This window comes from Camellia sinensis, chromosome 6 (assembly GCF_055761805.1).
Source record: "Camellia sinensis isolate YWXY chromosome 6, ASM5576180v1, whole genome shotgun sequence".
Lineage (NCBI taxonomy): Eukaryota > Viridiplantae > Streptophyta > Magnoliopsida > Ericales > Theaceae > Camellia > Camellia sinensis.
Genome location: NC_138966.1, coordinates 99,836,694 through 99,849,972, shown reverse-complemented (window position 1 = coordinate 99,849,972; position 13,279 = coordinate 99,836,694). Strand labels below are relative to the sequence as shown.

The following is a 13,279-nucleotide window of genomic DNA, read 5'->3' as shown; positions in this document are numbered from 1 at the left end:
TATTCACAAAGTTAAACCCATTTCTTATTTTTTGGGGGATGGTGAGAACAATTTCAATTATAGGTTACATATAAATGAAGTAGTATTTGCTGCAACAGCAAAACAAGGTTAAAAATTGAAACCCAAATGAAAACCTAATCAAATTGTCAAAGTAATTCTAGAATACAAACTTCCTGCCTAGCATGAAAGATGTTACAGCAAGGAAGAATCTAAAAAGTTAACATTGCTGGGAAACAGTAAAGCCATGTTTGGAAAGGGTAAGGGAAAGGTGAAGGACATATAACCTCATTTTTTTCTCCATTTCCCTCACCTATTTCTTCTCCGTTCTAAACTATATCCAAATCTATGATCCAAACACAACTTAAGCAAGATCAACTTACTGACATAATCCACGGCTGCTGCTTGCATCCCTAAATGAAACCGAGGCCAAGGACTTTGTAGCCCACGCCTTTGCATTGCTTGCTCCTTCCTGTAAATTACTTCTCTTGCAGGGCTCTTTTAGGGAATTGAATAACTGTATTGCTCGATTCAGATAAGCAAGAGGATGCTCCAACAAGGTCCTCAACCTTACGTTTAGGATGTATCGTCCCCAAACCAGTTGAAAAAATTTAGAGAGAGTCGGGAAAATAAAGTAGAGCAACCTCAAGAGCACAAATGCGATGGCCAAGGCCAAATAGGTCTCCTGCCGAAGCAAATTCTCCGGAGACCTAGCCCATGTGAACGGGCAGCTTTCTGGCTCAATGTTATTATGATCCTCATTATCTGACGAGCGTCCAATTCTTTCAAGGGAGGTTCCATCCAGTGATGCAGTCTTAAGGCCTGCAGCAGTGAATTATTTTCATTAAATGTCCCTTGAGAATTTCTTCAGTAAACTCTCTCCCCCCCCCCCCTTTCTCTCTCTCTCTCTCTCTCTCTCTCACACACACATGCAGAAACAATTTTCAATTTTTTTTTTTTTCATGTGCAAGGAGGACTAGAACAAGCGCCAGTATCATAGGCAAAACATCAGAAGTTCAGAACAAGGAAAGATAACACGTGCAGAGAGAGTGAGGTAAATCAAGTCCACAAATGTATCAGATAACATAATACTCCCTCCATTCCAAAATAATAGTCCCTTTTGGAGAATCAAACTTTTTTTAGTAGTACAATTATTGCACTATAAAAATATTAATTTTTCAAAATCACCCTTTGATAATACATTTTTTTGAAAATATCAATTTTTATAATTGTACTTTTTGTGTTGTTAATGAATTTAAAGGGCAAATTACATATACACCCCTCCAAGTTTGGTTAAATTACAGATACCCCCCTGAGGTTTCGGAAATTACATCCCGCCCCCTGAGGTTTGTATTTTCATAACAATTTACCCCCTGAGGTTTATATTTCATAACAAATTACCCCCTAATTTCTTATGCAAATATAGCATTCAGGGGGGAATTCGTAATTTCTCAAACTTCAGGGGGGTATCTGTAATTTTGTCAAACCTGGAGGGGTGTATATGTAATTTGCCCGAATTTAAAAGAAGGGCAAAATAGGAAATTTATATTATTTTAGTCCTTGATTTTGAAAAGAGACTAATATTTTGGAACAATGAAAAATGAAATAAGGGATTAATATTTTGGGACAGAGAGAGTAAATAAATAAAACATTTAAAAAGTTTGACATCTTTAGAGAAGAATGCAAGACATTAATGCTGTGTTTGATTGGGGGATTTGGGGAGGGATTTGGAAAGGGAAAGGGAAAAGGTGTGTGAAACTATGTGAAATGTAAGTATATTTTGTTCACATTTCACCTAACTTTTCCTTTTCCCTTTCCAAATCCCTCCTCAAATCCTCCAACCAAACACTGTGTAAGTATTTTTTCCTTTAAAGTTCTTATTATTAATCAATAGAATAAAACACTATAAAAAAAATAAAAATAAAAAGCAGCTTGTAAGAATATTCAAAACAAACAGAAGCACAGAGCAGAGAAATTTCAGGAGATGGGCCTTACCTGTAACATCATTGTAGAAAGCAGCAAGAGAACCAAGCGTCCGGGATCCATGATAACGCACACGCATGGTAGAATTTAGAAGGAAAAGAGTTGGAAACCCATGAACTCCATATTTTGAGAGTATGCTGATGAATATTAAATTATTGTTAATTCCACATGTCAAGTTTCAATACAAAAACTAATAAGATCATTTTTGACATAATTACACTAACCTCCCTTGAGTTTTGGACATCATTTTTGACATAATTACACAACATACAAAAAATTATTGTTACACTCACCTCCCTTGAGTTTTAAAGAAAATACAATGCACCCCGCACTTTTGACATAATTACACCATCCTCCCTTTTAGTATGATTAAAGCGACCAAAACTAATGCCAATGGTAGGTAGACAATGAAATAATCAAAGATAAATATACAGGTTAGTACGAAAGAGATGATAAGATTGTTTTTTCAATAATACGACTACGAATTACTGATAAAAGCGCTTAAGTGTTATGTGAGTTAAAACCTTGAGGAAAGTCAGAATAATTATGTTGAAAGTGTGGGGCTAATTGCATTTTCTTCAAACCCCAACGGAGGTAAGTGTAATTTACCCTAATAATAATAATAATAATAATAATAATAATAATAATAATAATAATAACAACAACAACAAAAACAATAACAATAATAATCCACAAATAAGGATAACGTTCACAAACCTTGGCCTGATGACTGATTCTTCAATTGCAAAATGAGGGATGGAGGGATGGAAGGACGACAAAATAGAGAAAGTTGGTCTAAAAGTGGCAGAAAAAGGACACCAAGAAGCATAGAAGAGCACAGCAACATAACCATGACTATTCTTGTGGCCCAAATTAAGTGCCCTCTGCAATGAGGCCTCGTCTCCCTTCACAAAAAGACATGTAAACACCATCAGTATCATACTATAAAATAAAAACATTAAAAAACAAAAAAACACCTTTATAGTTTGATTCAGCTTTCCTTCTAAATTATACGTTAAAAATGTTAACCTGACAACACCTATTAAGATGAATTAAAAGGATAATAAATAATATATACATGTATGCCAATCAACTCAAGAATTATGAAGGGGAAAAATATTCATGGATATATATTGTCACATTGTAGCTAGTAAGACAGAGCGCAACAAGTTTCTCCACTATGTAAGCCAACTTATTGGCTGGACTCAAAACAAAATACACAAATCCCTCAACAACAAGCATATACAAGTGTAACAATTAGCCCTTGTCTAAAGACTAACCATGAAGGTGATTAAAGAGTCGAAAGATCCAACTATTGGCTCGCCTAACAGTTTTTAGCACCAAACAATAATGTGAATAATTAAATACCAATAATAATCCGAATTCAAGTTTGAAACTCATGTAAAACTAATTTGAATTTGAAAAACCTATTTCATTCAAATTGCACACTAAGCTTTTGATTTGATAGTTTTGAATCGCATCTAGAAAGAAGATATTTTGTGTCATGGTAGCATGCTCCAGTCCCCTTACGAAAAGAAATTACAAATATTCTAAGATTAAAGAAAAAATGAACACTTCAAACTACATGTCAAAAACTTAGATGTTGCCAATATCAGACCTTAAGGCCTTTAATTCAAAAGGCTAACCAAACAATGATTTTGATCCAATTGCCTGATCAAGTCCAACCTTGAAAATGTAGCCTAAAACAGCTCGAGTTTATTTTCTTCTTTAAGAACAAAATGTTACATCTTCTTCTTCTTTTTTTTCTTTTTTTTTTAAATTATTATTATAAAGGAATACAATGCCCAATGTGCATTATTGTGGTTTCCGAATTTGGTTAGTGAAGGCAGCCAATATTTTGTGGTCAAACTTCAAAGCATCAATATGAAACTAATAGTTGTTTCTGATTGTAGGTTCACCATACATAAGGTACAAGCCCAGTTAAGCAATAGTAGATGTTAAGTTAGTGAAATTTGGGCAAACAGGTTGCTATAAAATCATTTGAAAGTTACAAGCACGTCACCAATCAAATCTAGGTACCATGTTGGGATATATATATCTCCTAAAGTCAAAAGAGTTCAGTAAACTTATTATACAAATAAAGTGCAATTGTTTAGAAATAAGAACTTTCTAGTTTGGAAATATCCCAAGAAGACTAAAATCCCAATTCAATAAACTAGATTCTAAGACTTTATACTATTGATGGGCTCATCACAGTTTCTGCAAAATTAACAATAAGGTTTTATACCTATAGCTGAGGCCATTTTCACTTCTTAATATTTCCAGGTTTAAAGAACTCACTGCTCCTATCTCTTCCTTTTTTTTTTTCCTTTTTTTTTTTTTTAACCTTTGATGATAAGACAACTCATGCTAAGACAAAGCAATGTCAATCTACCTTTACCATATTTCCCCATATAGAGTGACATCCTGATTCCTGAACAGGAGTTTCACTTCAAATGTCCAGTTCGTTACCACCACCACTTATATTGATATGGACATCCTAGCTCAAGGTTTGGCAATAGATTAGCTTAAGAATCTGAACATAAGGTCTTATGTTATAGGAATTTTGGAGTTTCTCAAGCAGGAAGAGTAGGCATTCAATCATATAATATATATATATATATAACTCAAGACTGATTTTAGATCTACACAAATCAAACTTCAACTTGATTTAGTATCCTCAAAAGACTATCTTGCAAAATATTGCTGAAATCATGAACTTACCAGATACATCATTCATTCCAAATTCTAGTCACTAAAAAAACAAGTTTTCATTAAACAAGACAACCCTTACGATGGAGCAAAAACAAAGAAAAATTATTTGAGTAGCCAAATTCAAGTAGTTTGGGATTCCAAGAGAGCTTACTTACAAAAGCTCAAGTATTGAATAATTTTAATTTCCATCTACCTCCAAAAGTAGTATACAAAATGACAAATTTCTAAACTGACAATGGCAACTCGTCTAAATTGGAAGTCAGGTGTATTACAAAATGATCATCCCATACATGAAACCAACACACACTCCTAACAGCATTTTTCTCTTCTCCTACAAATTGGGTACGCCCAATCCTAGATAATAAACTAGTGCATTGAATTTCAAATGCCCTTAAAGTAGTAGCCAACTATATTATCGAACCAAAAAATCAATCTTTGTACATACCCATGTGTCAATAAACAGACAGACAAATAGATTAAAAAATGTAAGTCAATGAAACACCCAAATCTAAACATAGATTTAAAAATAAAAAATCAGGCTTTGAAAGAATTACACACCTCCGTAACACAAACAACACCAACAGATTCGATAGATTCATCCCCATTACTCGGACAGCTCGAATCTCGAAACCCCAACACCGAGTCCGAAACCGAGTTCACAGGACAAACCCTAACGAGTTCGGCGCACGTTAGCCTCCCGAACACAACCAATAGAACGAACCCTGCCTCCCAAACCCTAACCGCCATTAGACAATGATTAACAGTGATGATACACCGATTGGGTGGAGAAAACCCTAAATCAAATCAACAACAAGTAGGTGGCTGGGAGGAGAGAGAGAGAGCGAGAGAGAGCAGGATGGGGGCGAGGATCGAACCCAGCGCATTTTAGCTAAGAGGGTCGAATCGTTGACGGTTAAAGAGGAGGATTGAACGTACCATCATCATCACAATCGTCGTGACGATTAAGGGGTCAATTTCGATTTAAGGGTTTGAATTGAGGATCGATTTGTTGAATTACCAAACCCCCCAAAGTGTTCACAGAAAGGTTGGTTGGTTAGGGCTAAATATCGTCGTTGAATTTACGCGTATATATATATATATATATAAATTTATATATGTATATATGTGTGTGTATCTCTGGTTCGGAGGTTTCACGGAAGGAGAAGAGGGAAGGGTGGGTGATGACAACGAGGGTGCGCACGGTAGCTTTTGGTCCCGCAATAGGTCACTCTCTCTGCTGTATGTTGATTGATACCTTCATCACTTTTTCTAATCCAGTAACCTCGAGGTCCACCTCATGCTTTTTGTAGCTCACTCGCTATTGGTCCATTTTTTATTTTCTTCTCTTTTTCTTTTCTTTAGCACAACCAAAATAATTTACACAAAAGTAAAGAATAAAAAAATAAGAAAAATGTTTGAAGGTTACAATTTTTGTGGCCACAATGGCTTAAAACTGTCAAAACAACGTCGTTTTGGGTGCAAAATATGCCAAAATGACGTCGTTTTGACAGTTTTGAGCCATTGTGGCTAGGGGTGCAACTCGGGCGGGTTCGGTCGGGTTGGGGGTCTGCCCAAGCCCGACCCGAATTGTATTTGGCACTGCCCAAGCCCGCCCAAGCCCGACCATGAACCCGAACATTGTTGCCCAAGCCCGGCCCAAGCTTTGTATTTTGAACTCGGGTTGCCCGAATTGCCCGAATTGCCCGAGTTCAGAAACCTGTAGGTAGATCTAAGGGTAGACATAAAAGATGCTAATCTAATGGTAGAAAACTAACCAAAAAAAAATAAAAAATAAAAATTAAGACTAACTCTTTTACTTAATTTATATATATTACATAATTTATTAAATTATATATATAATATATTATATATTATATAATTTATATAATATATTAAATTGAATTCGGGTTCGGGTTGCTCGGGTTGGCCATTGGTTCTGCCCAAGCCCGGCCCGAATTGCAATTCGGGCATCAAAAATCTGCCCAAGCCCGTCCAGATTACAAGATATAGTTGCCCAAGTCCTAAAAAAACTCGGGCTGGGCTCGGGTTGCTCGGGTTGAGCCCGCCCGAGTTGCACCCCTAATTGTGGCTACAAAAATTGTGGCCCTCTAGCATTGTTGAAAAAATAATTACTGTATTTGATTTCAATTTTATGAAAATTGATTTTTTTATTTTTTATTTATTTTTAGTGAATATTTTTAAAATTTTAAATAATTTTTTTTAAATGCACCTTATTTAGATATATCTAAAAAATAAATATTTGTAAAAAAATATTTTAAATAATAATAAATACACAAGAATATGCAAAATGTACTAAATTTTGTATTTTTTTTATATTTTTAGTATTTAGTGAATTTTTTTAAGATTTTTTTTTACAAATATTATACTTTTTAAGTGTATTTATGTAGGTGTATATAAAAATCGAAAAAATTGTTTAAAATATTAAAGAAATTGAGTTAAAACAAAAAAAATACGGAAAACAAAAAGTTTCAATTTTCTGAAATGTGGATTCAGAAAACTCAAACCAAACAAGCTAAATGGTAATATACATACGAAATTGAAAAATAATTACAAAAGTATGTCAACAATTACAATTTACCCCTAACACTGCTTTCTCTTTCTTTCATTTTTTTTTTTAATCCACAAATGTTAGTTATTAAATTAGCACCAATGGAATAAAATCTCTCCACTCTTGGCAAAACAACTAAATGCTTGCACTCCTATAGCCCTGAGGAAGGCATGACCTCCATATGAATTAAGCCTTAAAGAAGGCATGGTGACCAATTAAGTTGGGCCTAGTTGGTTTTCTTCTTCTCCATCTTCTCTTCTCAACCATCTATAATCATTGGACATCCCTTTGTCATTCTTTTTTAACTTTTGACCCCGTACACACCCCTTTCCACTATTTGCGACCATTGCCAGACTCACCCCTACTCTTCTTAATCTCTGTCTTATTAATTTCGCCTCTCAACAACCTTCTCTATACAACCCAGCCATTTTTCCCACTACCAACACCGTCTTAACCCTTTTTACATATCTAAGCCCTCTCCTACCATACATATTTCCTCTTTCGCCATTGTAAAGGACATCGCAGCAGAGATTGCAAAGAGAGAGGGAGAAAGAGAGAGATAGAAAGAGAGAGTAAAATCACAATGATAGATTTAAGGGTTCATGGGCGAAGCTAACAATGTAGCGGTGGTGTGGGAAAAGTTGAGATGTTGTGGTGGTGGTAGAGAGAAAGAGAGAGCTAAGGTGACATAATGTAAAGAAAGTAAATGTGGTTGTGCAAAAAGAGTCGAGAAGGGTGGGAGAAAAAGAATGAAAAGAATTATTTGACTTACTAATCAATGAGGTAGGAGCTATGTATATATAATATATTTATGATACAATTTAGGAAACAATATACACAAGGTAAGATTCCTATAATCAAAATAATTCATATTCTAATTTCCATATTCGAACATAGTATTTTGATTTCTATATTCAACACTCCCCCTCAAGCTGGCATGCAGCAAAGTTGGTCCACAATTTTTGTGAACATATCTGTCAACTGCTGAGAAGAAGAGACAAAGGATGAAAGCAAAATGCTAGTCCAAATCTTTTCTCAAATGAAATGTATGTCAACCTCGATATGCTTGGTATGCTCATGAAGTACAGAATTAGAGGATAAATAAAGAGGAAGGAACAGTCTCCTCAAAACTCAACTTTGCCATAATAGAGCAAATCCAAAGAATCTTACATGTACTATGTGCCATAGCCCGATACTTAGCCTCTGCAAAATACCTAGAAACCACTGCCTGCTTCTTACTTTTCCATGAGATAAGATGATTACCATAGAAAGCACATAAACTAGAAGTGGAACGACGATCAATCATAGATCCTATATAGTCTGCATCGGTGAAACAAGAGAGCCCAGATTAGAGACCAGCGGTAAAGAACAATCTCAAGCCAGAAAAAGTTTTTAAATACCTCAAAATATGATAACCTGCGTCAAGGTGCTCTTTACGAGGTGCATGCATGAACTGACTCACAACACTATCTGCAAATGTCAAATCAGGTCTAGTGTTGGTCAAATAAATTAGGCGTTCAACAAGATGTTGATACATGTCTAGGTCATCCAGCAACTCACCAGACTATGATGTAAGTTTAACATTAGGATCCATAAGAGTAGAAACAGGTTTACACCCTAACATACTAGTATCCTAAAGTAAGTTAAGGGTGTACTTTCTTTGAGATAAAGAGATCCCCTCACTTGAGCAAGCCACCTTAATTCCCAGAAAATATTTAAGACATCCCAGATTCTTAATATCAAAAGTTTGGCCCAAGTCCTTCTTTACTTAACCAATGCCGACAGAGTCATCACCTATGAGAATAATAACATCCATATAAACTAACAAGACTATACACTGACCTGCAGAATTCCAGTGAATAAAATAAGTGTGATTGTAGTGGCACTGAACAAAGCCCATAGATATAATAATAGAACTGAAGTGACCAAACTATGCTTATGGAGATTGTTTCTAACCATACAAGGATTTGCGTAACTGGCACACTTTTCCCAAATACTCCCCTTCAGCCTAAAAATCGGGTGGATGAGCCATATAAATCGTCTCAAGAAGATCTCCATGGAGAAATGTATTCTTGACATCAAGCTGATGAAAAGGCCAAGAATGAGATGCTGCAATGGAGATAAGGAAACGTACAGAACTAAGCTTGGCAACAGGGGTAAAAGTGGCACCAAAATCCTTGCCAGGAATCTGTGTAAAACCTTTGGCCACCAAGCGGGCTTTGCAAGAGTCAACTAAGCCATCAGCGAGGTACTTTATAGTGAACACCCATGTGCAACCAACTGTGCTTTTCCTAGGAGGTAAAGATACGAGATCCCAAGTGTGGTTCTGTTCTAAGGTCGCCATCTCAATCTGCATAGCCGCTACCTATTTGGGATTCTGAACGGCCTTAGATACAGAACGAGAAATGGACTCCGACTCAAGCTTGCTACGAAAAGAACGGTAAGAAGGGAAAACACTGTCATAAGAAAGATATTAAGGAATAGGATGATAAGTACTACTCAAATAACTCGAACGATTTGGAGGATGTTGATCCCGACGTGGGTTACGATAAGGAGGTGGAGAAGAAGCTAAAGGAGAAGAGTTCCCTGACCTAGAGATCGGAGAGGCGGCAGGGGGGCTGAGTGCGTGAGTGATGGGAGTATACTTGCAATGGAGAAGGATACGAAGGTTGAGAATGAGGAAGGGGGACAACCTCATTCTCAACCTTGTCCAAAATGGTCATTGGACGAATAGAGGAAGTTGTTAGGTTTTTGTAATTGGCAATCCCGTTATACAAAACTCCTTTCAGTTGTAATTTTATTTGACCTTTAATTTCAGTGAGGCTGTGAGTATCTAGATGTAAATCCAACCCAAATTGTGCCTTGCAAAGGAGTTTGTGATCTCAATCTGCTCATGTTTGCCACTTTGCTAACTATGTCAGGGATCGAGCTGTAGTCGAAATTATTTAACCGCTCGAGCGGTCATTTGTGCACTCGAGTGAAGAAACAGATTATCTAGTATTTTTGTAGAGCTCATGAACTTCTGGGAAGAAATTTTTACCACTCGAGCGGTGAAAGTTACACTTGAGCGGTGAGCCTATATGTTTCTCATCGCCTTTAATCACACCACTCGAGCAGTAAAATGTGCGCTCGAGTAGTCTGCGCGACCTTGTTTCTATAAAGTGCGTTGTTCGCTATTTCTAGGTTTTGAGCCATCTAGATTTTCAGAGAGGAACAAGATACAAAGTGTTTTATATCGGAGGGTACTTTCTGAGTGTTTCCTTGATGATTTAAGAGTGATCAATGGATTTGTGAACTTCATATCAACATTATCAAGGGTTTGTTTATTTTTGTTTATTCACAAAATAGAGAATTGTTCTTCGATGGATTCCGTAGAACTTGGGCTTGAAGGTTTGGTGGATTCTGGAGTAGCTCATCGTCGTAGATTCGACATCAGCGTTGTGGATTTAATGTTATACAAGACAATTCCGAGGTGAAGACGGTGTTGGAAGAGGCACAATGGGGCCAATTCAATTCGGGTGTGGTTTCGCTAGGTAATTGAGAGTACACTTATGTAATTCTTTTTTGTCTTCTTAGTGAATTGTTTTGTAGCTTCGGCCCGTGGTTTTTTTTTTTTATCACAATTGGAACCACTCTAATTGTGGTTTTTCCACGTTAAATCGTTGTGTTAATTTGTCTTTGATTGTTTGATTAAGATTGTCATTCATTATTTAAAATTGAAACATAATCACAAATCAATATTTGAGAGATTTTTAAGATTTTTCAGAAGTAACAGGAGGAGAAGCCTGGAAAGAAGGGTTAGTACCAAAGAAAGAAAGATCTTCACAAAACGTAACATCCAAAATGTGGTGAAAGTGATGAGACACAGGGTCATAACACCTATACCCTTTAGACATAGAAGAGTACCCTAAGAAGATACAAGTCATATGAGAGATATAGCTAGTATGGGTATGCTTTGACAACTCACAAACCACACAATAAAACTTAGAATCTTTGCAAGCTTGATTAAATGAAGAAAAAAGTTGACATAAATACTAAAAATTAACATGACCTATACGAGCATGCCATAATTCTAAAGTTTGAATATTAAAAACACAAGACATAGAAATAGACAAAACAAAGGCTTGAAAACTAACTAAGGAAGAAGAGGAACGCTCGTTCGATGGATCTCCAAAGTAGTATAACCCATCAAGCTTATAGCCCTTGCTAAAAATCCTCTTCAAACACAAATTATGTAAAAGCCAAGATGAGGGTAAAAAGATGACAGCACAATTAAATTGTTTGGCAAGACGACTAATAGATAAGAGATTCTATGTACAATTTGGAACATGTAAAACATATGATAAGGTAATGGTAAGGGATAAATACACTACACCATTGTGACGAACAGAGGATGTCGAACCATCAACAACACAGATTTGGCAACATTAGTAGGGACTGACAAAGAAAGAAATGAAAACTCACCCGTCATATGATCATTAGCCCCAGAATCCCGACCCCATGAGGGACTAGCAGACCAAACATGAAAAGCAGTAGAAGTACATGTTGCAAGGGTGACAGTAGTGGTAGATGATGGGCCAGGAGAATTGGCAGTAAAAGATCCAAGCTGAGCCTAAAGCTGGCCAATCTAAGTCTGTAACTCCTGTAAATTAGGGAGATGAAGAGACCAAGGAGCAGGAGTAGAGGAATCCACTAGAGACGCAATGTGAGGAGTGCTAGTACCACGAGGGAGAGAGGAACGTTGCCTCAACTCAGGATGAATTTTGAAGTAACGGGCCTTAACATAACCAGAAACGCCACAATAATGACAAGTAACTGGACCAGTAGAACCTCGAGAACTAGACTTTACATCAAGAGCCATATGATTAGATGAAACTGGAGATAAAGAAGAAGGATTCGGCTGAACCAAATGCCTATGATGGAAAAACACACAAAGATAGCAATACAATCTAAAAAAAAAATAAGAAGCCAGAAAAAAAACTCAATGGCTTATCTAAATAGATGCTACCGAATAAACCCGGTAGCCCAAAAGAATAAAAGGACAGACAAAGTGGCTTAATACATCAGTCCAATCACCCCAAGAATGAGGGGAAAAAAACAACCACGGACCACCTAAAGAGGCAGCCGAAGCACGCAAGACTATAACCAAGTTTGGTCAGCAACAACTAAAGCCTCGACAGGGATAAAGAAGGCCTACCAAGGTGAAGACAAGGAATGAAAGGGGCTACAAAGGCTGGGTTGAGGCTTGGCAGAGGCTGTTAGAAGGAGAAAATGAGTTGAAAAGGGCTATCGGAGGCTAGAGAGAAGAAAAAATAGTGGTGATCTATGGTTGAGAAAGAGACAACTAGGGAGGCTTTGATACCAAAAAGAATTACAAGAATTATTTGACTTACCAATCAATGAGGTAGAGGCCATGTATATATAATATATTCATGATACAATATAGGAAACAATACACACATGGTAAGATCATCAAAATAATGCATATTCTAATTCCAATTCTAATTTCCATATTCAAACATAATATTTTGATTTCTATATTCAACATGGGATAGGCTAGGTAGGACAATGGTGGAATCTGCAGTAGTTGGAAAGGATGAGGAATGCATAGCTAGCAATTATAGATTGTAGGAGAATGATAAAGAGAGAGAAAATGAAAGGAAGAGAGAAGTGTATTAGCAGGAAAAAAATCTTACGATACTTTTGTATTCATTTGAGATTCTCAACCTTTTATTATTATTATTATTATTTTAGGTTATTTTAGATTTTCAATTTTCCCAACTTTTTTACCGTCCTTACCTATATGAAAAAAAAAAAAAATATTTCTCACATATTAAAAGAGTCTATAAACACGTCTTAGAGCATCGCCATTTGAATTATCAAATTTGAAGTAGCATTTTGACAACAAAATTTGATATTTAATTGTGTTCTACCTAGGGGTGTAATTTTGGCCCAGACCGGGCCGAGCCCATGTCGGGCCTTGCGAGCTCCCGCCAAAAAATCGGGCTGGGCCCG

General features: G+C 36.4%; 1 protein-coding gene across 1 annotated transcript; it reads right to left on the bottom strand.

Annotated features, from left to right (window-relative positions):
* On the bottom strand, positions 1 to 6,001 carry LOC114280687 (5'-adenylylsulfate reductase-like 4). Its single transcript, XM_028223057.2, has 4 exons — positions 5,254 to 6,001; positions 2,698 to 2,885; positions 1,993 to 2,117; positions 1 to 819 (listed from the first exon to the last, which is right to left on the bottom strand). Exons 1-4 carry the CDS (start codon positions 5,440 to 5,442, stop codon positions 377 to 379), a joined length of 945 nt encoding a protein of 314 aa, XP_028078858.1. The 5' UTR covers positions 5,443 to 6,001; the 3' UTR covers positions 1 to 376.
* Between the last annotated feature and the right edge of the window lie 7,278 nt (positions 6,002 to 13,279).